This window comes from Dermochelys coriacea, chromosome 7 (assembly GCF_009764565.3).
Source record: "Dermochelys coriacea isolate rDerCor1 chromosome 7, rDerCor1.pri.v4, whole genome shotgun sequence".
Classification (NCBI taxonomy): Eukaryota; Metazoa; Chordata; order Testudines; family Dermochelyidae; genus Dermochelys; species Dermochelys coriacea.
Genome location: NC_050074.1, coordinates 43,451,643 through 43,478,880, shown reverse-complemented (window position 1 = coordinate 43,478,880; position 27,238 = coordinate 43,451,643). Strand labels below are relative to the sequence as shown.

Here is a 27,238-nt window from a genome sequence, read left to right as displayed (position 1 = left end):
ATAGTAATTTACTATCAAATTAACCACAGATTTAGTCTTGACTACATAACCTTCCTACACTAAAAAAAGTCAAGCTACCACTAACACTATTCATTTCACACAGAAAATGTCCGTTTTGTGCATGCTTAATACCTTCAGCATGGTGCAAACTTGAAAGGGGATAAAATGCATATTCTGCTTTACATGACAAGAGGTAAAACCTCCTGCCTTTGCTAAAGAAGATGAAGAAACTGCTTCCTGTAGAAACAGATCGCAATAACATACCTTAAGGAATGCTAAAAATTGACATTGGTGTGTAAACCTCTTGAATTACACTTACCAGCTGGGAGAAAAGGAGATGCACTTGCAAACCAGCTGCTTGGCTCTGCCTAATTTAAAGGGTCAGGCTCAGAAAGGCATGCTGTGACATTTCCTTTAATAGGGCAGTGCCCCCTGATGAGTTACTAGAAACCAGACAATCGCAAAAGAAGGTGCTCCGTCAGAATAAGGATGGTCCCACTACCTCTCTGATACATTAAAAACCAGGTTATTACTAGCCTCAGCTTTGCCAGTTCTTGCTGTAATTTGATACTCCATCCAAATGGCAGGGGAAATGGTTAATCACTTGATATTACTTGTTTCAAGCTCTAGAAATTGACGTGGTTCTAATTTGAAAACTAAATAATACTCAGACATTTTGCATACTTCTCTTTTTACAATTAATTGAAGTTCCAAGGAAATTACTTCCTTTAAAAAAAATTTCTTAATTAAATGCAAAACCTACTGAACCAGACAAGTTTCCACTACTAACTAATACCATTTCAAGACCAGAATGAGTTTTATATTCATCTGATGCTCAAATTACTTGTTTCAGAGTAGCAGCCGTGTTAGTCTGTATTCGCAAAAAAAAATGCATCCGATGAAGTGAGCTGTAGCTCACGAAAGCTTATGCTCTAATAAATTTGTTAGTCTCTAAGGTGCCACAAGTACTCCTTTTCAAATTACTTGATTAACCTTAAATCATTTTATTTTTTAACAGTTTAGTTTACACCACACCTTTAAAAACAGTTTGAATTTTTTTTTTTTAATGTGATTGCCACTCACAGTGAAACACACACTTGGAGGAGCCTTTGAAAAATATAGATTAAGTTCATACTCACAGTGAGACAGTGCAAGAAAGGGTTAAATATAAATGGTGAGTGGGTCTTCATGCAAGAGAAAGTGCCTTTTATAAAGCTCCAGAGGATAAGATAAGGTAACAAGAAGCTAGTAGCAACTTTTGATTATGATAAATTGGTGCAAGATTTGCGTGTGGCTGTCACCAAGATAAACTGTTCCTAAGAACAAGACATCTATTTCTGTAGCTGACAAAATATCAAACAGAACACTGGACTGGAAGAATGTAATTAAAAGAAATTACCTAGCAAAAATGCTAGTTCATGGAGGTGTTTCTCCACTCTTCATAGTGCAGCTGGACTACGTTTCCCCAATCATATTTGAAATAAGACTCTTCTTCAGGGATGCAGTTTGGTACAGTTGATCATTTCACCTGAAAATATACTTTCCCCTGTGCTCCAGAGAAGCAAGGAGCGCTCTGTAATACAAATCAGCTGAAAGAAACGCTGCTGGCTCCAAGAGTTTCCTGAGAAAATGACAATAGTTCATAAAATCCATTTTACTTGGACTCATAGATCTCAGAGTGTCTGCGGATCAGGTTGAACTTGCCAGTAGGATCCGGGATGTACCACTTCTCCCAGACATCAGCATATGAAGCTGTTCTTCCCCAGGGTTTGAAATGCCCATTCCAATGGAGCAACTTGGCAGCTTTCACAAATTGAGGAGAATATCTTTTTCCAGTGCGAGAGCCTTTTATTGAAAGAGGAGCAATTCACAACTGCACATTAGAGCATGAAGTAAAGGCAGTAAAATCATCTTAGCATGCAAGATTTTAACTTCACAGTTATGAGATGCAGATCTAACAAGGGATGGCCTTAGTTTGGGGTATGGGGGAGGGAATTGGCAAGTGAGTCAGTCATTACAAATTAAGACACTTCGGGCCAGATTCTCAGGTATTCTGTGCCATTGCTCCTTTTCTGGAGCTGTTGTGGCCTTCCAGTGCACTTCAGAGCATTCTTAGGGCTGCACAACTTGTAATAAAAACTAGGGCTGTCAAGCACTTAAATTAATCATGATTATTCACATTAGTAAACAATAGAATACCATTTATTTAAATATTGTTGGATGTTTTCTACATATTGATTTAATTTATAACAAGTGTACAGTGCTCATTTTATATTTATTTTTGATTACAAGTATTTGCACTGTAAATATTAATTCACCTAATACTGTACAAGTACTGTAGTGCAATCTCTGTATCATGAAAGTTTAACTTGCATATGTAGAATTGCGTACAAAAAAAACCCTGCATTCAAAAATTAAAACAATGTAAAACTTTGGAGCCTACAAGTCCACTCAGTCCTACATCTTATTTAGCCAATTGCTCAGACAAATTTGGTTACATTTGCAAGAGATAATGCTGCCCAATTCTTGTTACAGCACCTGAAAGTGAGAACAGGCATTCTTATGACACTCTTGTAGCCAGCGTCCCAAGATATTTACGTGCCAGATGCACTAAAGATTCATATGTCCCTTCATGCTTCAACCACCATTCCAGGGGACATGTGTCCATACTGAAGACAGGCTCTGCTCAGTAACATAACCAAAGCAATGCGGATCAACACATGTTCGTTTTCATTATCTGAGTCAGATGCCACCAACAGAAGGTTGACTTTATTTTTTGGTGATTCGGGTTTTGTAGTTTCCACATTGGACTGTTGCTCTTTTAAGACTTCTGAAAGCATGCTCCACACCTCGTCCCTCTCAGGTTTTGGAAAGCACTTCAGATTCTTAAACCTTGGGTCAAGTGCTGTAGCTATCTTTAGAAATCTCCCATTGGTACCTTTTTTGTGTTTGTTTAATCGTTCTTAAAATGAACCACGTGTTATTCATCCGAGAGTGCTATAACATGAAATATATGGCAGAATGTGAGTAAAACAGAGCATGGGACATACAATTCTCGCCCAAGAATTTCAGTCACAAATTAAATTAACACTTTTTTTAAATCACGTCATCAGCATGGAAGCCTTGTCCTCTGGAATGGAATGCCTGAAGGGGCATAAAAATGTTTAGCATATCTGGCACATAAATACCTTGCAATGCCAGCTACCATGGAAATGCCTGTTCTCAACTCTGTGATGACATTGTAAATAAGAAGAGGGCAGCATTATCCTCCGGTAAAGTGTAAACAACTTGTTTGTCTTAGCGATTGGATGAACAACAAGTAGGACTGAGTGGACTTGTAGCTCTGAAGTTTTACATCGTTTGGTTTGAGTGCAATTATGTAACAAAAGATCTACATTTGTGAGTTGCACTTTCACGACAAAGATTACGCTATAGTATTTGTATTAGGTGAATTGAAAATTTTTACAGTACTAATATTTATAAATCAAAAATAATATACTTTGATTTCAATTACAACACAATACAATATATATGAAAATGTAGAAAAACATCCAAAATATTTAATAAATTTCAGTTGGCATTCTGTTGCTTAACAGGGCACTTGAAATTGTGATTAATCACTTAATTTTTTAGTTAATTGCGTGAGTTAACTGCAATTAATCGACAGCCCTAATAAAAACCAAAAATATGCTCCACAGGCACTTGAGTTGAAATGGCAGCTGTGTTCTTCCAAATATACTATGAAGACACATTGGAGGGCATCTCCAAATATACTAAATGTGTTTAATAATGTAGAAAACTTGAAAGCAAGTTCAGCTTATGCAAGTCCCCTGACAGTTTAAAAAGCAGTAATCACTGGTTCTGAAATGAGGATGATGAAGGAGCTCTGAAAGTGGGGAGAACAGTGTAAAGCAGAAAAAGATGTATCCCTGCCACCCCGGGAGGGAGGGGAGTCAATTTGCTGCATCAACTCAACATTCAGGTATAGACCTGACAGAATGCATGTAGGGAGATAGTAAGCATAGCAGGAGGGAATAACGTGTCAGGATTTCATTTCATACATACCAAGATGTCGGACGTTCCACATGGGATCAATATTAGAATGTTGCTTGTAAAATACTATTAGCAGTGGTGGTGTGGCAATGCTACCTGCCAGAGTTCTGCTGTATAACTCCTCTCTAGAGGGGGAGATGAAGTTATTAGCTGAGGGTGCCGATACAGCTCTAGAATGGTTAATTTTCTTATAACTACTTCATAGAGGAAGAGCATGCTGCATTCTGTCTGGCTAGCTACTTATGTATACTCCACTGTCCTTCATTCCACAGTGAATCTTTGTCACAATAACCCAGCCCCTGACTTGTCTACCCCTGATTTCTGTATACTTACGCTACATTAAGTGTCATCCATTTCTCCAATTGCTTAGTGATATTCTGTAGTTTCCATTCTGTTAGATTGGCAACAATGATCCCTGGATTGAAAGAGCAGGTGCTGGCTTTCATGGCGAGCTTCCGGATTGTTTGTTTCTTATAGTCTAAAAATCCAATATAATTGTACTGAAAAACGAACAAAAATTGGATTTTAGTTTTAACTGCTCCCAAATAAAATATTCAAAATGCTCCCTTCCCCCCCGCCTCCTGCCCCATCACAGTTAAAAAAAAAGTCAGTGCCCCTGGCAGAGCAGAGGATTGTTGTGTGGATAAAATGATTTTCCCTTCCTTTAGTACAGGATACAGCGTGTGGTTAAGAGGCACGACAATGTGTAAAGCTTTCACTATAAAAATTTTCTTATGCTTTCAGGAACGCTCACACACCTAAATACCTAAAATCTAAGATGTCACCAATCTCACCACTAGTGCGAGCATATGAAATGCACACACAAACAAAATCGTATCTATAGAATGTTAAGTTCTAGACTGTTCTAGTTCTTCACAGCAGCGTCTTACTCCCATTGTACAGCACAGTTGTAAATTCAAAGAGCTCTGAATATGTTTCTACTTTTGAATGTGATCTCAACTTGGCTTTCAGTTGTGCCCACAAATAACTGCAGGTGCAATACTTTAGGGGCATTTTATAGCACTTGAACATCTGAGTAACTAATTTGTGACTTGACTTCTGAGTACCATGAAATTTATCAGCAAGTAAGTAGGAACAAACTCAGAGGCCAGTTCTGAAAATGAGTCTGAAATATTGATATTATTTTATCTGAACTGTTCAGACCTGATTCCCTGCTCCACGGATGGCAAATTTATTAGCGGTTGAGTCACAGTCATCTGCAAATGCAGCTGCATGGCCAGGTTTCAGTGGTGTATTGTGAAGTTCAAGGATATCATCTGAAAAATTCAAGCCAAGTAGAGAATCAAAACACAAATATTGCTTAAACTTTAATTCATGTGCTTTTTGTATACTCTGTTCCAATGTTGATACCAACACGACCTTACCCAACTCAAAACAGAGTTACATCTTTTTAAACAAGTAATAGGACCAGGACAATTAAATGTTTAAAAATATATTCCTTTAAATACAGTACGTGCCAGTTATACACAAGCTTACATTACGTGAAAGTATACCTCTAACTCCTGCATCTCAAATTCTACTCTGGCCAAATCACCCTGCTGATTGCTAGGGGCCTAATCCAACTCCCACTGAATACAACAGGAGCTGACATCAAAACCAAGGTCTTTTGTTTGAGAAATGGATTTTACATTAGAAATCACACAATATAAAGAGAGTGAAATGAAAAACAGAATCTGCAACAACAACAAAAAAAAAGTTAAGTCCCTTGTTTGTTGCTATGGTCTAGTTAGGTAAAGAATTTTCTTCCTATAACACTGCAAGATTCACTAGGGAATTGAGAATTCTACAGTAGTTTTACTGCTAAAGTTGAAAAACTTAATGTTATTTTGCATATATAAAACACTCCTTTTTTAGGAGATTTAAACAGCTAGTTAAAATTAACATTAACATTGTCAAAGAAAAGGGCATTAGGAAAATCATGCGTTTTATTTTGCATATATAAAATATATTTTAGATGCTAAAATTACAATGACATCAACACTATCTCAACAACTTGGTTAAACTAGACAAGGTACAAATATAAGAGCCAGCAATCTATGCTTCATCAGAGCAAAAACTGATCAAATAGGGATAGGAAAAAGTTTCTTCCCAATGTATAGACTTGTACAGATTAGTTGCATTCACAGGGTTATTGCACCCTTACATGGGGAAGAAGCATTTGGCCAACGTCTGAGACAGCATAGTGAACTATATCCATTCCACCAAGGCAATGCCTATTCACTTAGGAAGAAAATGTTCAGTACCTTGCACTATTACATCATCATCCATGTATATGGCCTTCTCTGCATGAGGAATGAACATAGGTAAGTAGAATCTTGCAAAGGTTAACTGTGAACACAAGCAAGCAAGAGAAATGAGAAAGTGACAGAGTAATGGGGAACTCTAACTGATATCCCAGGCACTAATTTTCTGGAAATGCCAGTACCCATGACAACATGCAACAAAAGAAAAATAACCATCAAGGATGGGAGTTTTTTGCTTTTTAAAAAAAAAACAGTTAAGGGCAGAATTTTCAAAAATACTTAAATGACTTAGTTCCACCAATTTTCAGTGGAGCTTGTGCTCCTAAGTCACTTAAACCCAGATCCTCAGAGGTAGTAAGGTTTCTAACTTCCATTGATTTAGGAGACTACGTACAACTGTAGATCTGGGCATTTGGCTCTTTTGAATATCACAGCCAAAATGTTCGTACAGCACATTGGAAATATAAAGTGCTCCATATGGCCCTGCTTCTACAATGCAGTTCACTAGTCTGAGCACCTGCACAGAACTGCACTAACTCAGTGGAACTCCACACAAATGCAGGGGTCAGTGCTAGCATATTACATTTCAGAACTGGGGCCTACATGATCTGTTTACAAATATTTTGCTTATAATAGGAAAAATTAAGTTGGTGTATTGTATTTCTTGGAATAACCAGCTATGATTGAACGACTCATTCATATTAATCATGACTCGATGCAAAGGGTTAATAATGTAATCAATGGACATTTATATAATACTTGTTATCCTGATAGATCCCATTATACCAAGGAATTATATTTCTCACTAATAAAATGTATTAATCTTTGGGTTCCCATAGTTCCAGAGCACACCAGCATTTTGCAGTAGTTCAGGATAGGAAGGGAATGACTCCTAATCCAAATGAAAATGTAGGTGGATTTTAGGGAATGAGAATGTAGTTATCCAAATTGGAGTATGAACAGGGCTTTGGAGTCAATACGTCTACTCTTGTGAAAAGAGCTGGGATATTTAATAACCACAAGTTATCTGAAGGGATAGCATATCCAACTGCAGACCATCCCCTGCTGATACATTGGTTTAGTACCAAATCAAAAGAGTGCCATCTATTTCAGAGGTGGCCAACCTGTGGCTCCGGAGCCACATGCAGCTCTTCAGAAGTTAATATGTGGCTCCTTGTATAGTCAGCAACTCCGGGGCTGGAGCTACAGGTGCCAACTTTCCCATGTGCCGGGGGGTGCTCACTGCTCAACCCTTGGCTCTGGCACAAGCCCTGCCCTCACTCCACCCCTTCCCACCGCGAGCCTGCCGTGCCCTCGCTCCTTCCCCTCTCCCCCAGAGCTTCCTGCACACCACAAAACAACTGATCAGGAGGTGTGGGGAGGAGGAGGAGGTGCTGATCAGCAGGGCTGCCGGTGGGCGGGAGGCGCTAAGAGCAGGGGCAAGGTGCGGGAGATGATGGGAGGCTGCTGACATATTACTGTGGCTCTTTGGAAATGTACGCTGGTAAATTCTGGCTCTCTTTCTCAGGCTCAGGTTGGCCACCCCGATCTGTTTAATTACCACAATCATTACCTAGCGTTAATCTCTATAGGGTAAGTTGTGCCGGCCTCATTATTTCTAAACTGAATATACAATTAAGTTTGGACAAGAAGCAAGCTTTTACATTATGAAAATACAGGTTAAACACACACAGAGAATAAAGCTATAAAATACTAGCTATAAATCACAGATCTGTCCAGATATAACTAGTACGTCCACCCACATCAGTCATCAACATATGTTACCATTGATTCATATTTATAACAAATAACATCAGTACTCACTGGTTTTATGGAGTCTGCCTGTTCAGACTCCACTTTCACTTTCCCTTCCAAAACACGAGGGTCGAAATCCAAAATTCGGTATTTCACCTTTTTCAGAGCAGTTTTACTCAGCCATGTTCTGCCCAGGAAAGAGGAAGAGGAGTCGCACATTTACAAAAAAGAATAAGCATGGTTAAATGAGATCAAATTAAACCAAAAATAAAGAGGAGATGATCCAAATGATAATGACACAAATAAGTGTTGGTCTGGTTACTCTAGCTTGGTTGTTTTCCCTACCTATGAAATGTGCATGTAGTATATAATCTATGTCTGACTTCAGTACAGAGCTGTATGGATACAGAGGTCTGCCTATGTAGAGCTCAGTGCAGGATTGTGGCTCTAGGTGCTGGCTAATGGAATTTTCTGAGGTTTACTTTTCAAATCGTTATAGTATTTAGTATCAGAAACTCACGCTCCCATTACAAAAAGCATTACTCAAGATAATCAATGTTAATTCTGACTTTCCAGTTAACTGGAGAAGGGAGATGGGGAGGGCAGAAAAGGGTCAAATACCAATCTAAAGATTAGGAAACTTCACTGCTAGGGCTCATCTTTCTGTGATGGAATCTGTCGTCTATTAAAAAAGATAATTTCCTCTATCTCATGTTTAACCTGTTTTCTTTAAGCATGCACAACAGCAGAATGTGAAATCATTCCTCTGCCACATTTATGGAAGCAAATTTCTTACATTTCTTTTTTTAATGCTGTAACTTGAAATCTCTTACTAAAAAACCCACCATTTTTGGCAGGTTTTTTGTGTACAGCTGAAAGTCAAACAAATTAAAAAAAAACTGATCAAGGGGCCTCATCCTGAGAAGTCAATGGGAGATAAGGGCATTCAGGACTTCAGAGAATTGGGCCCTAAAATGAATACTAGTCATTGTCAGGAACAACACAAACATGGGAAGAACCTGAATCCTTGGAAACTTTGGATTTTCTTGGCTCATTGGTTTCGACAGGTCCTCAGTGTTTACTTGAGGTAGTACATTTTTTTAAAAAAGTTAGGAAACCAGGAACACAGAAATCAAGCAAAGCAGAGCTACTCCACGCAGACTGCAGTCTACACCTGGAATGTTACCAGGGAGGGTGACTATAGTAAATAGAATATACAATTTCAAGAGGCACCTACAGCTGCTTCCTGAAAAAGAAATCATCACAAGATCTGGTAATAAAGCAAACAGGTAGGACTGCAATCAGTTTTCAGAGGTCTGGATTGTTGTACCAGATGGTATTTTCCTCTTCTGAAAGTTAATTCTGTCTGGTTTCAGAGTAGCAGCCATGTATCCGCAAAAAGAAAAGGAGTACTTGTGGCACCTTAGTCTAAGGTGCCACAAGTATTCCTTTTCTTAATCCTGTCTGACATTAATGGAACGAGCTGAATCTGGAAAGCACAGTTTACCTCAAATGGTCCACTGTATCATTTAGAGTGACAATATGGAACACCACGTTGGATTTAGTGTTATGGTAAATGCTGTTCATGGCTGCAATGACACCTCCAAGCCGGTCATCCGATGCTGTAATGACCACAGGAATTTCTTGATCATTTCTTTCGTCGGTCAGCCTTTGAGGAGCCTCTGGTATGAAATCTATAGGCTGGAGTCCTAATGGACTTGAATCTGCAGGACAAGAGAATGGAATTATATTTATTTGTTCTACAAATAAATAAATGATTAGTGTTTGAAAATTCTTAATATCTCCAATTATTTCTATTTATACTGTTCTTAGAGACCCCAAGCAGGGATCAGAACTATTACAAATTTTTAAAGCTAGGTTTTGTACAAACTTGTAATAGTAAAGATAAGACAAGCCCTGAAGAACTTGTCATCTATATTAAACACAACACATGAAAATTACAATAATAATATTATGCACACTTAAAGTTTGAACTCCCCAATGAGCCGGCATGGCAGGGTACACAGATGAATATCGGAGCTCAGATTAAATTCCCTCATTCATTCTTTAATTTCAGGGCTTTAGTAACTCAGATAGCTAAAGTGGGTCTTAGATACAAATGAGCTGCATGCTCAGCTCAGCGCATAGTCTCCCTCCCTTCTTCCCTTCCCAGCACCACCCGCTCTTCCAACTCTTTCTAATTCCTCTGAGACAGAAACCAAGGAAACGCCATATCTACTCCCCCATCTGACTAGGTATAACAGTACATGAAAACAACATGGAGTCCGGTGGCACCTTAAAGACCAACAGATTTATTTGGGCATAAGCTTTTGTGGGTAAAAAACAGACTTATTTAGTTGCATCTGAAGAAGTGGTTTTTTTACCCACAAAAGTTTATGCCCAAATAAATCTGTTAGTCTTTAAAGGTGCCACTGGACTCCTTGTTGTTTTTGTGGCTACAGACTAACATGGCTGCTCCCTGATACTTAACAGTACATGAGCGTCTCACAGGAGTACTAGATATCTAAAATGACCTAAACTGAACCCAGAACTATTTATGCCTGCAATGTACAGATACAAAAATGGATGTTGGTATTTTAAATTAGCCAATTGAACAGATTACCTAGGAATATGGTAAATTCTCCATCAATTGCAATCTTTATATGAAGACTGGATATTTTTGAAAATATCGGACACCATGCAGGAATCACTGGATTAAATTCTATGCCCTTTGTTAGGCAGAGTGTCAGACTTGATGGTCACAATGGCCCCTTCTGGCCTTAAAATTTATGAATGTCTGACTTGAGATACTTAGCAATACCACTTCACTATCAAAGCTGTGATTTTTCACTAAATGTAGCTACAGCACAAACTGCTGGATTCCATCTGTATTTGCATACTCTTGACCCCTCTACAGCTGACACACTCATCAGGAACAACTTCCTCTTAGTTCTGAGGAAGTTAGTAAAAATCTAATGTTAATAGAGTACAGAAATAAAATTTAAACAAAAAAAGACAGAAAATCCATGCATTCAAAATACACTTCATTACAGAAGGGATCTATTGTTATTACATTACAGAAACCATTTTCTTATGGCAGAGGTTTGTTTCGGATTAGGTATGCATTGTGCTACTGATCTGAAAAGAAAACTCATTAATATTTAAAAAAAGCCACTGTACCTGCTACATCTCGTTTCAAAAAGTCACTGAGACCTAGAAGGTTGTGATGCAGAACTAATAAAAATATAACAACAACAAGTACAAGGATGGCAATGTTCACTGAAACAGAGAAGAAGAGAGAGGTAATTAGGATAATCTCACAGGTCAGGAAAAGCTAAGAGCATAAAAGTTCTTTATTTGTCTGCTTGTTTAAAATATGTACCTTTTCTGAACGTCATTTTTCCCTTGTGTCTTTGTTTATAAGCAGAGCCTCTTTAAAAAACCTGTAAGAGGAAAACATACAACAGTCACATTCCACTGCCTGCATAGGCATATGGGAGACACGCTATGACTGAGGGTGTCAAAATTTTTTCACAGAACATGGAGAATATGTGCATAGTGTTTGCCTCTATTCATGAGATAAAAATGCATTGTATTTTAATGGTCACCAGGTATTTAGAGCTAAATAGGCATCCAGCTAGGGGCCACCTCTAAGGTGGACACTCCCTGTGATGAGAGGGAGAGACAGTGTCCATCTGGGGAGGAGGGATAAATAGTAAATTATGTTAAATTAGTATTTATACAGGGCTTTTCATCTATAGATCTCAAAGCACTTTATGAAGGTGGGCAAGTATCATAACCCCCATTTTACTGACAGAGAAACTGAGGCAGAGGGGCTAAGTGATTTGCCCAAGATCGTCTTGCAAATCAACGTCAAGGCTCAGCATCAATGCAGATCTCCTGACTCCTAGTTCCGTGCCCCATCCACTTGAACATGTTTACAGACTGAGAGTGTGTCCACTCAGATGGGGGTGGAGACAGATGAAGAACAGGACAATGTTTTAGTGATATAATCCCCATTTTGCCTTAATCCAAATTTACTGTGAACTGGAAAAATGCATTTTTCCAGAAAAGACATGATGAATTATGCAAATCTTTGAGCTATCAAACTAGCTCTGCATGGAAATACTTTAACACTTAGTTTGCACACCACTGAAACAACAGATCTCTTTTGTCTGTCAGGCACAGTCTTAATGGCTTCTGCAGACCATGAATGGGTTCTTCTGAAGTTGAGACAACCTATCCAACTATCCAAGCAAGAGAGTGTCTCAGTAGCAGGGCAAATACATCCACATTTTTCCTCCAAAAGAGGCTAGGAAACCTTTAGATGAGCATAGTGCATTCTTTGCTCATTTAAGTTCCTAGCAAAACATGTTATGCATTTTTCAAATCATGTCAGAATCTACACACCCCTAATGCAATGGAAGAACAGCAGCTGCAAGATCATACACAGGACAATTTAAAAAAAAAAAAAAGAAAAGAATATAAGAAAAGGCATGGCCATTAGTTTATGGAAGAAAAAACAAATAAACCTAAAGTCAGGATGCAACTTCTATACTGCTCCACTTATAAAGACCACTATTGTAATCCTTGTATGGAATGTAGGAAAGTCAGAATATATGGCTCAAACATACTTATTCATCACTTAACTATGATGGTGATTACAAATGTAGAATACAAAGCGCATATCCTGTAGAACGCCACTTAACTTGTAGAAAACATTTACACTACTTTGTAGAAAGTTTGCAATAAGCCACTGCAAAATCTGCAACTGGAAATAATAAATCACACAGAGAAAACACTTGTGCTGTGTGTTACCCATAATAGCTGTGCTAACGCTGTTTTATTCCAGCTAGGGACTTGAACATCTCACACAAACAAGCCACGCATATCTTGTATAATGTTATACATACAACACTGTCAAAGCTGTCAGCAAAATAATGTAATCTAGCTTAGTTTTTTTTTTTAAATCATTCATTACAAAGAAATCACTCTGTTGCGAGTCCTCTCCTAAAACCTAAATATACTTCAATGCTCTATTAGCAGATCCCCAGCAATCACTGTGAACCTCATATGATAAATCAGCCTATGGAGGAAAACCAACTTGTCAAGGAGACTGGTTAGATTTCAAGTTTCTTAAGTTGTTTGAAATGCTAAGGGAAAAATATTTTTAAAAAAAACACCTATGAAATAGGGCTGTCGATTAAGTGCAGTTAACTCACGTGATTAACTCAAAAACATTAATCAATCACAATTTTAATTGCACTATTAAACAATGGTGACAAAGTTCCTGCTCTACCTTGGTGAGTCTTGCACTTATTGAGGGATTTGCTCGCCTTGGAACTTCATGGTAGCCCTCAGTTTGGACGTTTTTATGAACACACAATCCAGGTCGACTCCTCTTGTGTTTGACCAGGAGTTGGGAGGATTTTGGGGGAACCCGGGCCCGCCCTCTACTCCGGGTTCCAGCCCAGGTCCCTGTGGAATGCAGCTGTCTAGAGTGCCTCCTGGAACAGCTGTGCGACAGCTACAACTCCCTGGGCTACTTCCCCATGGCCTCCTCCCAACACCTTCTTTATCCTCACCATAGGATAATGTCTGATAATGCTTGTACACCTCAGTCCTCCAACAGTCCGCGTTCTCAGCTACTAGTGCCTCTTGCTCCCAGCCCCTCACACGCTCACCACAAACTGAAGTGAGCTCCTTTTTAAAACCCAGGTGCCCTGATTAGCCTGCCTTAATTGATTCTAGCAGCTTCTTGATTGGCTGCAGGTGTTCTAATCAGCCTGTCTTAATGGTCTCCAGAAGGTTCCTGATTGTTCTGGAACCTTCCCTGTTACCTTACCCAGGGAAAAGGGACCTACTTAGCCTGGGGCTTATATATATATATATGCCTTCTATTACTCTCCTATAGCCATCTGGCCCGACCCTGTCACATATCCCCCCTCCTCTGCTCAACACTACGGGGTTGGGCAACTTGGGATGTCAGGCAGCGTACTCGTGACAAGCCATCTGATTACCATGGTGGCTTCCAGCCCGGTGTTGTATGGTGAATTGGAAAGGTTGTAGGGACAGGAACCATCTGGTCACCCTTGCGTTCTTCTCTTTATTTTGCTGCATCCACTGGAGGGGTGCATGGTCGGTCACAAGGGTAAACCGTCGTCCAAGAAGGTAATAACGTAGTGTTTCCATGGCCCATTTCACAGCTAGGCACTCTCTTTCAACCACAGCATATTTCTGCTCTCTTGGAAGGAGTTTCCTGCTGAGGTAGAGGATTGGGTGTTCTTCATCTCCGACCATCTGCGATAGGACAGCTCCCAATCCTACTTCAGATGCATCTGTTTGTAAAATGAATTCTTTGTTGAAGTCTGGGGCTATAAGCACAGGGTTAATGCAGAAGGCTGTCTGTAGATCCATGAATGCTTTCTCTGCGGCATCTGTCCACTTCACCATGTCTGGTCCCCAGGCTTTTATCAGGTCTGTCAGGTGACTCGCTCTGGTAGCAAAATGGGGAATAAATCGTCGGTAGTACCCCATCACACCCAGGAATGCCCGGACTTGCTTTTTCCAATTCGGCCAGGGCCAATTTTGAATAGCCTCTAGTTTGTGTAGTTGGGGCTTGACCATGCCCCTTCCTACAATGTAGCCAAGGTATTTAGCCTCGGCTAGCCCTATAGCACACTTGGCTGGGTTGGCTGTGAAGCCAACCGCTTCCACCTTTCCTAAGTGGGTTTCCCAGTTGGGGGTGTGAATAACCACATCATCCAGGTATGCCACTGCATAACTGGTATGGGGCTGTAGGAGCTTGTCATAAGATGCTGGAAGGTGGCAGGTGCCCCATGCAGTCCAAAAGGAAGAACAGTATATTGAAACAGACCCTCTGATGTAGAAAATGCAGTCTTTTCTTTCGCATCTTTGGCAAGAGGAATCTGCCAATATCCCTTTGTTAAATCAAGGGTGGTTAAAAATCGGGCATTGCCCAGGTGATCAACTAACTCATCGATACGGGGCATGGAGTATGCATCAAATTTGGATATCTCATTCAGCCAGTGAAAGTCATTACAAAACCTAGTGGCGCCATCAGGGTTGGGCACCAACATAATTGGGCTTGACCACTGACTGTGGGACTCTTCAATGACTCCCAGCTCCAACATCCTTTTTACCTCTGCCTTGAGCTCCTCCCTTTTTGCTGCTGGACCCGATAGGGCCTTAAAATTACCTTTGCCCCAGGATCTGTGATAATGTGGTGATATGCTTCAGTGGTCCGGCCTGGTTTGGTTGAAAACACATCCTGGTATCGGTTGATCATCTCAGTTACCTCCTTCTTCTGGTTTGATGTCAGATCAGTGGATATCCTGATCTGCTCCTGCATGTTATTTCCCTGGATTGGGGTCTCTTGGGCCACTACACACACCTCTCATTGGTGTCAAGGCTTTAAGAGGTTAATGTGATAAATTTGTTCTTGTTTCTGGCGTCCTGGCTGCCACACCTTGTAGGTTACTTCCCCCACAGTTTCAACCATCTCATAGGGCCCCTGCCATTGGGCCAAAAGCTTGCTTTCTGCCATGGGTACCAACACCATTACCCGATCCCCTGGTTGGAACTGTCTGACTTTTGCCTGGCAACTGTTCGACCAGAATGGGTTCGCTGGGCCTCCTGCGTCTTTTCCAAATGTTCCCGTACAACAGGGGTGACCCGGGCTATCCGTTCTCGCATCTGCAACACATGGTCAATTATATTTCTCCCCTCATTGGGTTCCTATTCCCAGGTTTCTTTTGCAATATCTAGTATGCCACGGGGGTGGCATCCATATAATAATTCAAAGGGGGAAAATCCAGTTGAGGCCTGAAGTATCTCCCGGATTACAAACATAAAGTAGGGTGTCCCAATCCTTCCCATCCCGACTTACCACTTTCCTTATCATTGCCTTGAGGGTTCGGTTAAACCTTTCTACCAGCCCATCGGTCTGCGGATGATAGACTGAAGTTCTCAGGGTATGTATATGGAGCAGTGTACAGAGATCCTTCACTAGCTTTGACATAAATGGGGTACCTTGGTCTGTTAATATCTTCTTTGGTAGCCCCACTCGGGCAAAGATTCCCACCAACTCTTTAGTTGTCTTTTTAGAGGCCATGTTCTGCAAGGGGACGGCTTCTGGGTAGGGAGTAGCATAATCCAGAACGACAAATATATATTGGTGGCCCCGGGCTGTCTTCTCCAGGGGTCCCATTAGATCCATGGCTATTCGCTCGAAGGGGATCTCTATGATGGGAAGGGGTACTAAAGGTGCCCTCAAGTGGGGACAGGGACTGTGCAGCTGACACTCCAGGCAGGACGCACAATACCTCCGCACTTCTTCATGTACTCCGGGCCAGAAGAATCGTCGCAGGACCCATGCCAGGGTCTTCTCTACCCCCAAATGCCCCCCAAATAGATGACTATGGGCCAGACTTAATACAGCATTCTGGTGTTTTTGAGGTACTAAGATCTGCTGTACCTTCTGCCCCTGTACTGGTGCAACCTGGTATAAAAGATTCTTTTTCATTATGAAGTAGGGTCCTGGTCCCTGGGTTTTCCCTTCCACGCGGACCCTATCTATTTTGGTCACCTCCTTCCTAATGTTGTCGTACCTCGGGTCTTCAGCCTGGTCCCATCCAAAATTTCCTCTCCCGGGGCTAATCTGCCCGAGATCTAGGGGGCCAGTCTCTGTTGCCTCTACTGGTTCAGAGGCGTTAGGGTGTGGGTCAGACTCGGGTGCTTGTCCCTCCTTGGTGGCCTCCTTTTCAGCTGCTCTGGTCTGCCTACCTACGAGAGCGACCCTCTGGGTTTGGGCCAGTATTCGGGTTCCCAAGGCCTTAGCTGCCCTTCTTTCCCTTTTCATCTTTCTACGCTGTCTGGGAGTGGAGAACAAATCTGGGGATATTTCAGAGAAGGTTGGGGGTTGACAGTCTACTGTGGATGCCTCACTACTTTCAGGGCTTCCCCCTTTCTCCAATTCCCCTACCAGGAGTAAGTCTCCAAACCCTGGGAAATCTCTCCCTATGAGCACTGGGTATGGGAGTTCAGGGACTATACCTGCTGCTACCTCAGTAGTGTTCCCCTGAATCTTGATTTTTACTGGGATGGTGGGGTAATAACCAACTATCCCATGGACGCATGTTATCCCCGTACGCTTAGCCCACAGCAGCTGACTACACTTCACGAGCTTCCCCGAGACAAGCGTGATAGCATTCCCCAAATCAACCAATGCTGTGGTCTCTACCCCATTTAGCGTCACTGGTCTAGTGTACATATGTGGGGTTAGTGAGACCCCCCCCCACACAAGGTGGATTAGGGAGCATGGGTCTGCCCAGTTCCCCAGGTTACACTGCATAGGCTCCTAAGCACTGGGACACTGTGCAGCTATGTGTCCCCACTCCCCGCAGGCATAACATCTGTATGGAGCCCTAGGCGTTCCCCAGTCTCTTGGTTTGGGTAGTCTAACATCACGATCCTCTTCCCCCTCAGTGCTCCGACTCTTTGTGGCTTCTGGTGGGCCTTCAGCCCCTCTCTTTTTCCACCTGGGTTCTCCTGGTGGCCCAGTCACCCGAGCTCTAGGGCTTGGTGCTGCTAGTTTAACCCGGGGTGCTTCTTCCTTAACTGCTTCGGTCAGCTCCCTCACCGTCCTTCGCCTTTCTACCAGCGCAACAACCTCGTCGTAGGTGGAGGGTTCGTTCTGGCTTACCCAGGTGCGAAGGTCTGGCGGTAGTCCTCTCACGTACCGATCGATGACCAGAACCTCTAGTATCTCCTCCGGACTCAGTTCGTAACCACTTTTGTGCAAGATGGATGAGGTCATATAATTGGGACCACGGGGTTTTGTTTTCCTAGTACCTCCACTCATGATATTGCTGGGCCCTTATTGCAGTCGTTACCCCAGATCTGGCCAGGATCTCTGCTTTCAGCTGGGGGTAGTCTGATGCAGCCTCTTCAGGCAAATCATAGTAGGCCTTCTGGGTCTCCCCACACAGGAATGGAGCGAGGATGCCAGACCACTGTTCTCGGGGCCAAGACTCCCGCAGGGCTGTCCTCTCAAAGGCCAGGAGGTATGCCTCTACATCATCCTCCCACGTCATTTTCTGCAGCCAACTGCTGGCCCACATGCTCTGCATCCCATCATGGCCGTGGCTCAGCTCTGTAAGGGCCTTTACCTGGTTTACCAGTTCCTGCAACATAGCCTGGTCTTGAGCAACCTAGTCCATCAGCAGGCGATTAGTCTCTCGCTGCAGCCGCATTGCCTCCTGTTGGGCAGCTGCCTGGACACGAATAGCCTCCTGCTGGGCAGCCAGGGCTTGTATCAGTGCCCGCACTACCTCCTCCATTGTGGTGAAAAAAAATAAAAATAGACCCTCTTCTCTTTCCCCCCCCCCCCCCTTCCAAACACCCTCTTTCTTCCACCGCGCTGTGGACACCAGATCCCACTACCAACACCAGCTGTGACAAAGTTCCTGCTCTACCTTGGTGAGTCTTGCGTTTATTGGCAGATTTGCTTGCCTTGGAGCTTCACGGCAGCCCTCAGCTTGGCCGTTTTTATGAATCCACAGTCCAGGTCGACGACTCCTGTGTCTGACCAGGAGTTGGGAGGATTTGGGGGGAACCCGGGCCTGCCTTCTACTCCGGGTTCCAGCCCAGGGCCCTGTGGAATGCAGCTGTCTAGAGTGCCTCCTGGAACAGCTGTGCAACAGCTACGACTCCCTGGGCTACTTCCCCATGGCCTCCTCCCAACACCTTCTTTATTCTCACCATAGGACCTTCCTCCTGGTGTCTGATAATGCTTGTACACCTCAGTCCTCCAAAAGTCCGCGTTCTCAGCTACTAGTGCCTCTTGCTCCCAGCCCCTCACACGCTCACCACAAACTGAAGTGAGCTCCTTTTTAAAACCCAGGTGCCCTGATTAGCCTGCCTTAATTGATTCTAGCAGCTTCTTGATTGGCTGCAGGTGTTCTAATCAGCCTGTCTTAATTGTCTCCAGAAAATTCCTGATTGTTCTGGAACCTTCCCTGTTCCCTTACCCAGGGAAAAGGGACCTGCTTAACTTGGGACCAACATCTCCCCCCTCTATTACTCCTGCATCCCTCTGGCCTGGAGGAAGAAAGCTGCTGTTGGTACTGCTGCTAGACCCTGGGATCTCCCTGCTGCTTCAGCTGCTCCCCTGGCTGGCCAGACACCACCCCTCCCCCTGTTCTCTGCTATCTGGTTGCTGGCTGGCTGCTGGCCCCCATCCTCAGGTGCTGCTACTGCTCCAACTGCAGCCCCTGGGGGGGGGGGCTGGCTGGCCCACTCCCCGGAAGGGGGCAGTGAGGGACCCCAGCCGTTGTTGTGGACACCAACACCCACCACCTGGGAGGGGTCCTTTCTGCCTGCCTGGATCACCACCTGGAGTTCCTGGAGCTGCTGCTGCGGAGTCTGCTGCCTGGAGCTGCTGAAGCCCTGAGGAGGAGAAGGAGAGGACCATCTACCAGTGGGGGGAGCACCTAGAGACTTTGCAGACCACCATGGAGGAGGCTTTAAGACTGAGTAACTTTCAAACTGTGCTCTTGTGGTGGGGTTCTTGACTGTGTTTGTAGGGACACAGGGGGTGTGGCGTGGAGCTACCCCCCAATCCATCTGTGTGTCCCCCCCAACGCCCACCACTACCACCGCTGCCCCCTCCACCACCCCCACGGCTGTTTACCATCTGCCTCAGCTCCTGCCTCTAGACTCAGCTGCTTGTTTGGCTTGCCATGCCCTGATTCCACCCTTTGGGATAGAAGCAGCAGCCAGCCTGAACAGACTTTGTGCAAGCGCACGTGGGCGCATGTACCCCCCGCCCAGAATGCCTAGCTCACAGCTTATGCCACAGCCCCCCCTTACTAGCTTTAGTTTATTTGCCTGCCCCGACCATTTCCTTCTGCAGCCTTTGTTTGCCCTGCCCCAGCCTCTGAAGCTAGCCCCTTGGTTTCCCTGCCCTAACTCCAGCCGGCTTAGCCCCTTGCTCCGTGTGCCCATGCCCCCGCCCATGCCCTTGTGCCACTACCCATTTTAGTTTCAACCCTCTTAACTGCACCCCCAATGTTGTTGTATCCCCCCCCCCCAGTGCAGCTAGAGGAGCTGGAATTCCACCCTGTGTTGACGACTGATCCATAACCCGAGTGCCCCCCCGTCCAGCCCACCTCTTTTGGCGCCCTCCTCCCCTGCCTGCAGCCTAGCAGAGAGGAGTGGTCAACTTGCTTCCCCTTTTCCCCTCCTCCTTCTGGTACCTCCCCTTCCCTCCCTGCTCATGATGGCGGGGGATGAGACAGGTGGGGCCCCTCCAGCAGCCCGAGCTGCCCCTCCCCCGCCTGCCCCTCCGTCATCCCGCAAGCCTCTACCTCTGCTGCCAAATCATCTGCCATCGCCACCGCTGGGGTGCCAGCGGCGATGGGCACCGGCATGACCTCCACTGCTGCCACGTCCTTCCCCCCCTCAGATTTGGGGGGGGCCCCCCAGCTGGTGGGAAGGGCCAGGGTAAGAAGAAGGGAAAGGGCCCCGCTAAAAAGACCAGGCCCTCCATGGCAGGGGCTGTCCCCAATGCCCCAGCCCCACCACCAGCTGGGGCATCCCTCCCCCCTGTTCCCTCCACCAGCTCTGTGGGTGTCCCTCCCCGGCCCCCAGGGTGTACGCCCAGGTGGCGGCAGCCCCCCCGCCTGCCGCTACCTCATCTTTCCTGTCCACCGCCTCCGCTACCACCTATACCGGCCGGGGCCCCTTTCCCACCATGACCAAGAAGCACGGCGTCCGTTGCCTCTTGGTGCTCGCCTCGCCCCACGTGGAGACCTATGTGCGGGCGTTGGCGAGGTGGTGGGGCCCACGGCCATTGTGGCGGCCTCCAAAATGTATGGCAAGGTCGTCTTCTTCTTAACATCGGAGGCCGCCGCCCAGGAGGCGGTGGAGAAGGGCCTGGCGGTGGGGGGCGTGTTCGCCCCCCTGGAGCTGCTAGAGGACCTGGGCGTCCACCTGGTCCTGACCTCCGTCCCTCCCTTTCTTCCCAATGCCGCCCTGTTACCCACCCTCTCTACCCTGGGGAAACCCATCTCTGTCATCAACCGTCTCCCGCTGGGCTGCAAAGACCCCGCCCTATGTCACGTCCTCTCGTTCCGCCGGCAAGTGCAGCTTCAACTGCCGCCGGTGGCACATGACGGAGAGGCGCTGGAGGGGTCCTTCTAGTCCCCTACCAGGGGGCCCATTACCGGGTGCATTACTCCATGGGGGAGGCCCGGTGCTACCTCTGCTGGGTGATGGGGCATGTCCGGAGGGACTGCTCCTTGGCCCGGCAAGGAGGGGCATCGGGGAGCCCCGGCAGGGCACCGGCCCTGTCATCGCCGGAGCCCCTGGCTGCCCGGCGCCCAAAACCATCCCTCCTCCTTCCCAGTCCACCATTGCTCCCGCTCGGGCCAAAGGGGCACCTCCCCAACTATGCCCAAACAAGCAGGAGAGCCCCGCCCCCGCTGCTTGCAATCTGGCGGGGCCTGTGGAGGAGGTTGCGGCAGGGACACCACCAGGCATGGGAGAGGGCCCGCCCCAAGGGGAATCTTCCCTCCCTTGTGCTACTCCACCGTTATCCCCTCGAGTCCCTGAGCCATCGCCTCTGCCCCCTGACACGACCCCTGCTAGCCAGCCCCCGGATGATGCCATGGAGGGCTGGGCCCTAGTCCAGGGGAAGCGAGGCAAGCGGAAGGCTCGAGCTCCGCTTCTTCCATCTGATGCGGAGGCCCCCCAGAAGATCAGGAAGGGGGGCACCGATGCTGAGTCTTCCGCTTTACCCACGGGTGTGTTCCATCCACTGGTGCCGGCTGGAGAAGACGTGGCAGAACTGGAAGGCATTATCTCCCCTCCACGGGAGTCCCTCCCCTCTGAGGCCCCCGAGGCGCCATCTGAAACCTCAGTGTGCCCCGAGTCAACCGTCGCGTCAGGTGCCGGAGGGGAGAATCCCGGGGTGGCGGAAAATGATTTCCCGTCCATATATGAGGAGATCGAGGTCCTGGGTCTGACCCCGGTCACCCAGGGGGAGGACGACCCTATGCCAGCGGGCCTCGATCTGGGCGATTTCACTCCAGCCCCCCTTTCCCCATGCTCCCTCCCCCAACCGTTGCTTCCGCTCCCACCTCCGAGGAGCCCCTGGACTCCTCCATGAACCCGGCTGCAGATGGCACCCCACTGAGGGCCACCGAGCCTGTTGAGGCGACGGCCAGTGCCATGCGGCCGGGACCTGAGCCACCAGGGGCACCCCTCGTTGGTGAGGAGCATTCGACCTCCTTCCCGGGAGGGGGCCCTACAGAAGAGAGTCCACCTCCTGATGCCAAATCCACCATAGAGCCTGCACCCGGCATCACTGAGAACCCTCTCCCCGCCCAGAATCTCACCTCTAACCCTGCCCCTGCCCCTATTCCGTCCATCTCCCGAGATATTATTGCCGCCCCGGGGCTATCTCCTTCCCTTTGCCAATAGATGACCCTCAGGGAGCGGCCTTTGTGTTTACCTGTTCCGACCCACCAGGGGCTGCTATCCTCCCTCCGCTGCCCCCTAACGCTCCAGGGTTCCAGGCGGGCCTAGTGGCGCCAACCCATCAGGAGCCCTGTTGGGGGTCCGTACCCTGTCTGCACGTCTCGGTGGGCCACAGGGCTGTACCAAGGGCCCCGTCGGGGAGTAACCAGAAGACCGTAACCCCAGCCCCCCATGCGCTGCGAGAGGAGTTGCAGGAGTTTTTAGAAGATGTCCGTGGCTCCCGCGACAAAGTACAGCTTGCTCTCCAGGGATGGGGGGACTTTCATCAAATCCTCCGGGCCGCAAGGGCCCTCATGGGGGAGGGTAAAAGGACCGGGAGGCAGGGCGCCGCAGCCTACCAGCGGGTCCGCCTCTTCCGTGACATCTTACTCACCTACGGGGTAGGTCACGGACTGCTGCGCGGCCCGTCGGGAGCCGCGAGCGTCTCTGCCAGCGAGGATTCCCCCCAGCCCTCCTCATGGCACCTCTTACCATTACAACATTGAACACCCGCGGCTGTAGTATGGGTCTCTGCAGGTCCCAGGTCCCAGCTCTTCTTCCTTCGGGAGGGGGGGTACTCTGTGGTTTTCCTGCAGGATACCCATACGGATCCAACCACCGAAGACAGCTGGCGGCTGGACTGGGGGGACAGGGTCTACTTTAGCCATCTCACAGTTCGTACGGCTGGAGTGGCGACCCTGTTCTCCCCCGACCTATGGCCCGAGGTGCTGGGGGTCGCCGAGGCTGTGCCTGGTCGCTTGCTGCACTTCCGGGTCCGCATGGAGGGGCTCGTAGTCAACCTCGTTAATATCTATGCCCCGGCAGCGAGCCCGGAGCGGCTGCAATTCTATCAGCAGGCGTCCACCTTCTGGATCCGGTGGAGATGTGCGGGAGGGCGAGAGCCTTATACACAAGCCTTTTCTCCCCGGATCCGACCGATCCTAACCCTTGCAGAGTGCTCTGGGAGGAGCTCTCTATGGTCAGTGTGGGCGACCGAGACCGGCTAGAGCTGCCTCTCACTCTGGCCGAGTTCTCGGAAGCCCTCTGTCGCATGCCCACCAATAAATCTCCAGGCATGGACGGGCTGACTGTGGAGTTCTACCGCGTGTTCTGGGACGTCCTCAGCCCAGACCTTGTCACCATCTGGGCCGAGTCTTTGCAGAGTGAGGTCCTCCCTCTTTCGTGCAGGCGAGCCGTGCTCACCTTATTGCCGAAGAAGGGGGACCTCCGCGATTTACGAAACTGGCATCCTGTCTCGCTCCTCAGTATGGACTACAAAGTTGTGGCAAAAGCAATCTCGCTGTGGCTAGGGTCCGTGCTGGCGGACATGGTCCACCCAGACCAAACCTACACCGTCCTGGGCCGCAGCATCTTCGACAACCTATATCTGATCCAGGACCTTTTGGAACTCGGGTGTAGGGATGGCCTGTCGTTCGCCCTCCTGTCCTTAGATCAGGAGAAGGCGTTTGACAGGGTGGATCACGGGTATCTCCTGAGCACTCTGCAAGCGTTTGGCTTCGGACTCCAGTTTGTGGGTTTTCTCCGGGTGCTGTGCGCCTCCACAGAGTGTCCGGTCAGGCTCAACTGGACCCTGTCCGAACCGGTCAGCTTTGGGCGAGGAGTATGGCAGGGGTGCCCCTTCTCGGGCCAGCAGTACACTCTGGCAATCGAGCCCTTCCTCTGTCTCCTCCAAAGGAGGTTGACAGGGTTGGTGCTGCGGGAGCCAGAGCTGCGACTGGTCCTGTCGGCGTACCCTCCTCGTGGTCCAGGACCCGGGCGACTTGGCGCGGGTGGAGGCTTGCCAGGCCATCTATTCGGCAGCCTCCTCCGCGCGGGTCAACTGGGTCAAGAGCTCTGGCTTGATGGTAGGGGACTGGTGGCAGGCGAGCTCCCTCCCACCCGCGCTTCATGCCATCCGGTGGAGCACAGGTCCGTTGCTCTATCTCGGCGTTTACCTTTCTGCCACGCATCCCTCTCCACCGGAGAACTGATAGAATTTAGAGGGCGGGGTGACAGAGCGGCTCCGGAAATGGACAGGACTACTCCGGTGCCTCTCCCTTCGCGGGAGAGTACTTGTGCTTAATCAACTAGTCCTGTCCATGCTCTGGTACGGGCTCAACACCCGGGTCCCAGCCCCGGGTTTCCTGGCCAACCTCCGGCCATCGATTCTGGAGTTCTTTTGGTCAGGACTGCACTGGGTCCCTGTAGCGGTTCTCCATCTACCCGTGGAGGAGGGAGGGCAGGGCCTGAAATGTCCGCTTACTCAGGTCCATGTCTTCCACCTCCAGGCCCTATAGAGGCTCCTTTATGGTGCAGGTAGTCCGGCGTGGAGCATACTGGCGCACGCCTTCCTGCGCCGCTTCCGAGGGCTCCGATACGACCAGCAGCTCCTTAATCTTCATCCGAGAGGTCTTCCGCGAGACCTCTCCGGGCTGCCGGTCTTCTACCAGGACCTCCTCCGGACCAGGAAACTCTTTACAACGACCAGGTCTGTGGCAGCCATCGAGGGGGCAGATCTCCTCGCGGAGCCCCTGCTACACAACCCCCAGCTCCGTGTGCAGGTGGCGGAGTCCCGCTCGGTGCGCCAGAGGTTGGTCCTGGCAGAAGTCACAAGAGTCGGAGACCTCCTGGACTATGACCGGGGAGACTGGCTGGATCCCCTGACGCTCACTCAGCGCATGGGGCTCTCCAGACCTCGTACTCCCCGGCGCATACTTCAGGAGGTGAAGGCTGCTTTGCCGCCCACTACTCGGGTTTATCTCGACCGGGTCTTGCACGAGGGCATGCCCCGCCCACCCTCTACCCCAAGCCCACTGGACCTTTTACTTGGATCCCTGCCCCATGGACCCAACCGACCCCCTCACCCCTTCACTGTAAGCCGCTGCACGAGATGCGGCCGGTCTGCTTTCAAACCGCGCCAAGAAAACATCCATACACGCTCGTGCTCCACACCCTTCACGCCCGCACCCTCGTGTCCTGCCCCGATACAAAATGGCGGGACCTCCTGCCACCTTTGGAGGGTGAGGAGCCCCGGTGGGCCAGCCTATATTCCACCTTAGTCCCAAGGCCCGCTGGGGATGTCAGTTGGCGGCTCCTTCACGGAGCCGTGAGCACTGGCGTGTTCTTGGCGCAGTTCACCTCAATCCCAGACACCTGCCCCTTTTGCAGTGTGAGGGAAACCCTGGCACACATATACCTGGAGTGTGCCAGGCTGCAGCCCCTATTCCGGCTCCTCACCAATATTTTATTACGCTTTTGGTTGCACTTTTCCCCTCACCTTCTTATTTATGGACTCCCTATCCATGGCCCCACAAAGTCACGGGATCTCCTGGTCAACCTCCTCCTGGCCCTAGCTAAAATGGCTATCTATAAAACCAGAGTGAGGAGATTGGCTGATGGAGTCTCCTGTGACTGTGGGGCCTATTTCTGATCCTCAGTCCGTTCACGTATCCAAGCAGAGTTCCTCTGGGCGACGTCCTCTGACTCCTTTGAGGAGCAGTGGGTGCTGTCCGGGGTTCTCTGCTTGGTGTCCCCGTCCGGTTCCCTTTGTTTCATGCTTTGACCACGCTCCTGTCCCAGTTATTTCATTAGTTGTCCCCTGGAATTTTTTGGTATCTAGGCCCTGTGGATCCCCCTTTTAGGCTGGGGGGGACCCTTTAGCAGTGGACGGGCTTTGCCAGCCCACTTCCCGGATCCCAATAGGATTACTCTCCTATAGCCATCTGGCCCGACCCTGTCACACAATAGAATACCAATTGAAATATATTAAATACATTTGGATGTTCTTCTACATTTTCAAATATATTGATTTCAATTACAACACCGAATACAAAGTGTACACTGCTCATCTTATATTACTATTTTTATTACAAATATTTGCACTGTAAAAATGATAAACAAAAGAAATAGTATTTTTCAGTTCACTTCATACAATCACCCTGTTAAGCAATAGAATGTCAACTGAAATTTATTAAATATTTTGGATGTTTTTCTACATTTTCATATATATTGTATTCTGTGTTATTGAAATCAAAGTATATTGTTTTTGATTATAAATATTAGCACTAAAAATTATAAAATAGTATTTTTCAATTCACCTAATACAAGTACTGTCGTGCAATCTTTGTCGTGTAAGTGCAATTTACAATTGTAGATTTTGTCATATAACTGCATTCAAAAACAAAACAATGCAAAACTGCAGAGCCTACAAGTCCACTCAGTCCTATGTCAGCCAATTGCTAAGACAAACAAATTTGTTTCCATTGAAGGGAGTTAATGCTCCTCGCTTCTTATTTACAAAGTCACCAGAAAGTGAGAACAGGCATTCGCATGGGACTTTTGTAGCTGGCACTGCAAGGATACATGCCAGATATGCTAAACATTCATATGCCCCTTCATGCTTTGGCCACCATTCCAGAGCACATGCTTCCATGCTGATGATGCACGTTAAAAAAATAATGCATGAATTAAATTTGTGACTGAACTCCTTTGGGGAGAATTGTGTATCTCCAGCTCTGTTTTACCTGCATTCTGCCATATATTTCATGTTATAGCAGTCTCAAATAATGACTCAGCACATGTTGTTCATTTTAAGAATACTTTCGCTGCAGATTTGACAAAATGCA

At 47.1% G+C, this 27,238-nt stretch overlaps 1 protein-coding gene across 2 annotated transcripts in view; it reads right to left on the bottom strand.

Annotated features, from left to right (window-relative positions):
* Positions 1–995: 995 nt before the first annotated feature.
* GLT8D1 (glycosyltransferase 8 domain containing 1) overlaps positions 996–27,238 on the bottom strand; it is a 30,208-nt gene continuing 3,965 nt past the window's right edge. For both annotated transcript variants that reach the window (XM_043518241.1, XM_043518240.1), the window contains exons 2-10: positions 11,455–11,513; positions 11,253–11,351; positions 9,580–9,796; positions 8,142–8,259; positions 6,318–6,402; positions 5,218–5,330; positions 4,387–4,553; positions 4,066–4,178; positions 996–1,845 (exon numbers count right to left, since the gene is read on the bottom strand). In XM_043518241.1, the coding sequence (XP_043374176.1) occupies positions 1,655–1,845; positions 4,066–4,178; positions 4,387–4,553; positions 5,218–5,330; positions 6,318–6,402; positions 8,142–8,259; positions 9,580–9,796; positions 11,253–11,351; positions 11,455–11,470 (1,119 nt within the window). In that variant the 5' untranslated portion in view covers positions 11,471–11,513 and the 3' untranslated portion in view covers positions 996–1,654. The remainder of the gene's footprint in view (positions 1,846–4,065; positions 4,179–4,386; positions 4,554–5,217; positions 5,331–6,317; positions 6,403–8,141; positions 8,260–9,579; positions 9,797–11,252; positions 11,352–11,454; positions 11,514–27,238) is intronic.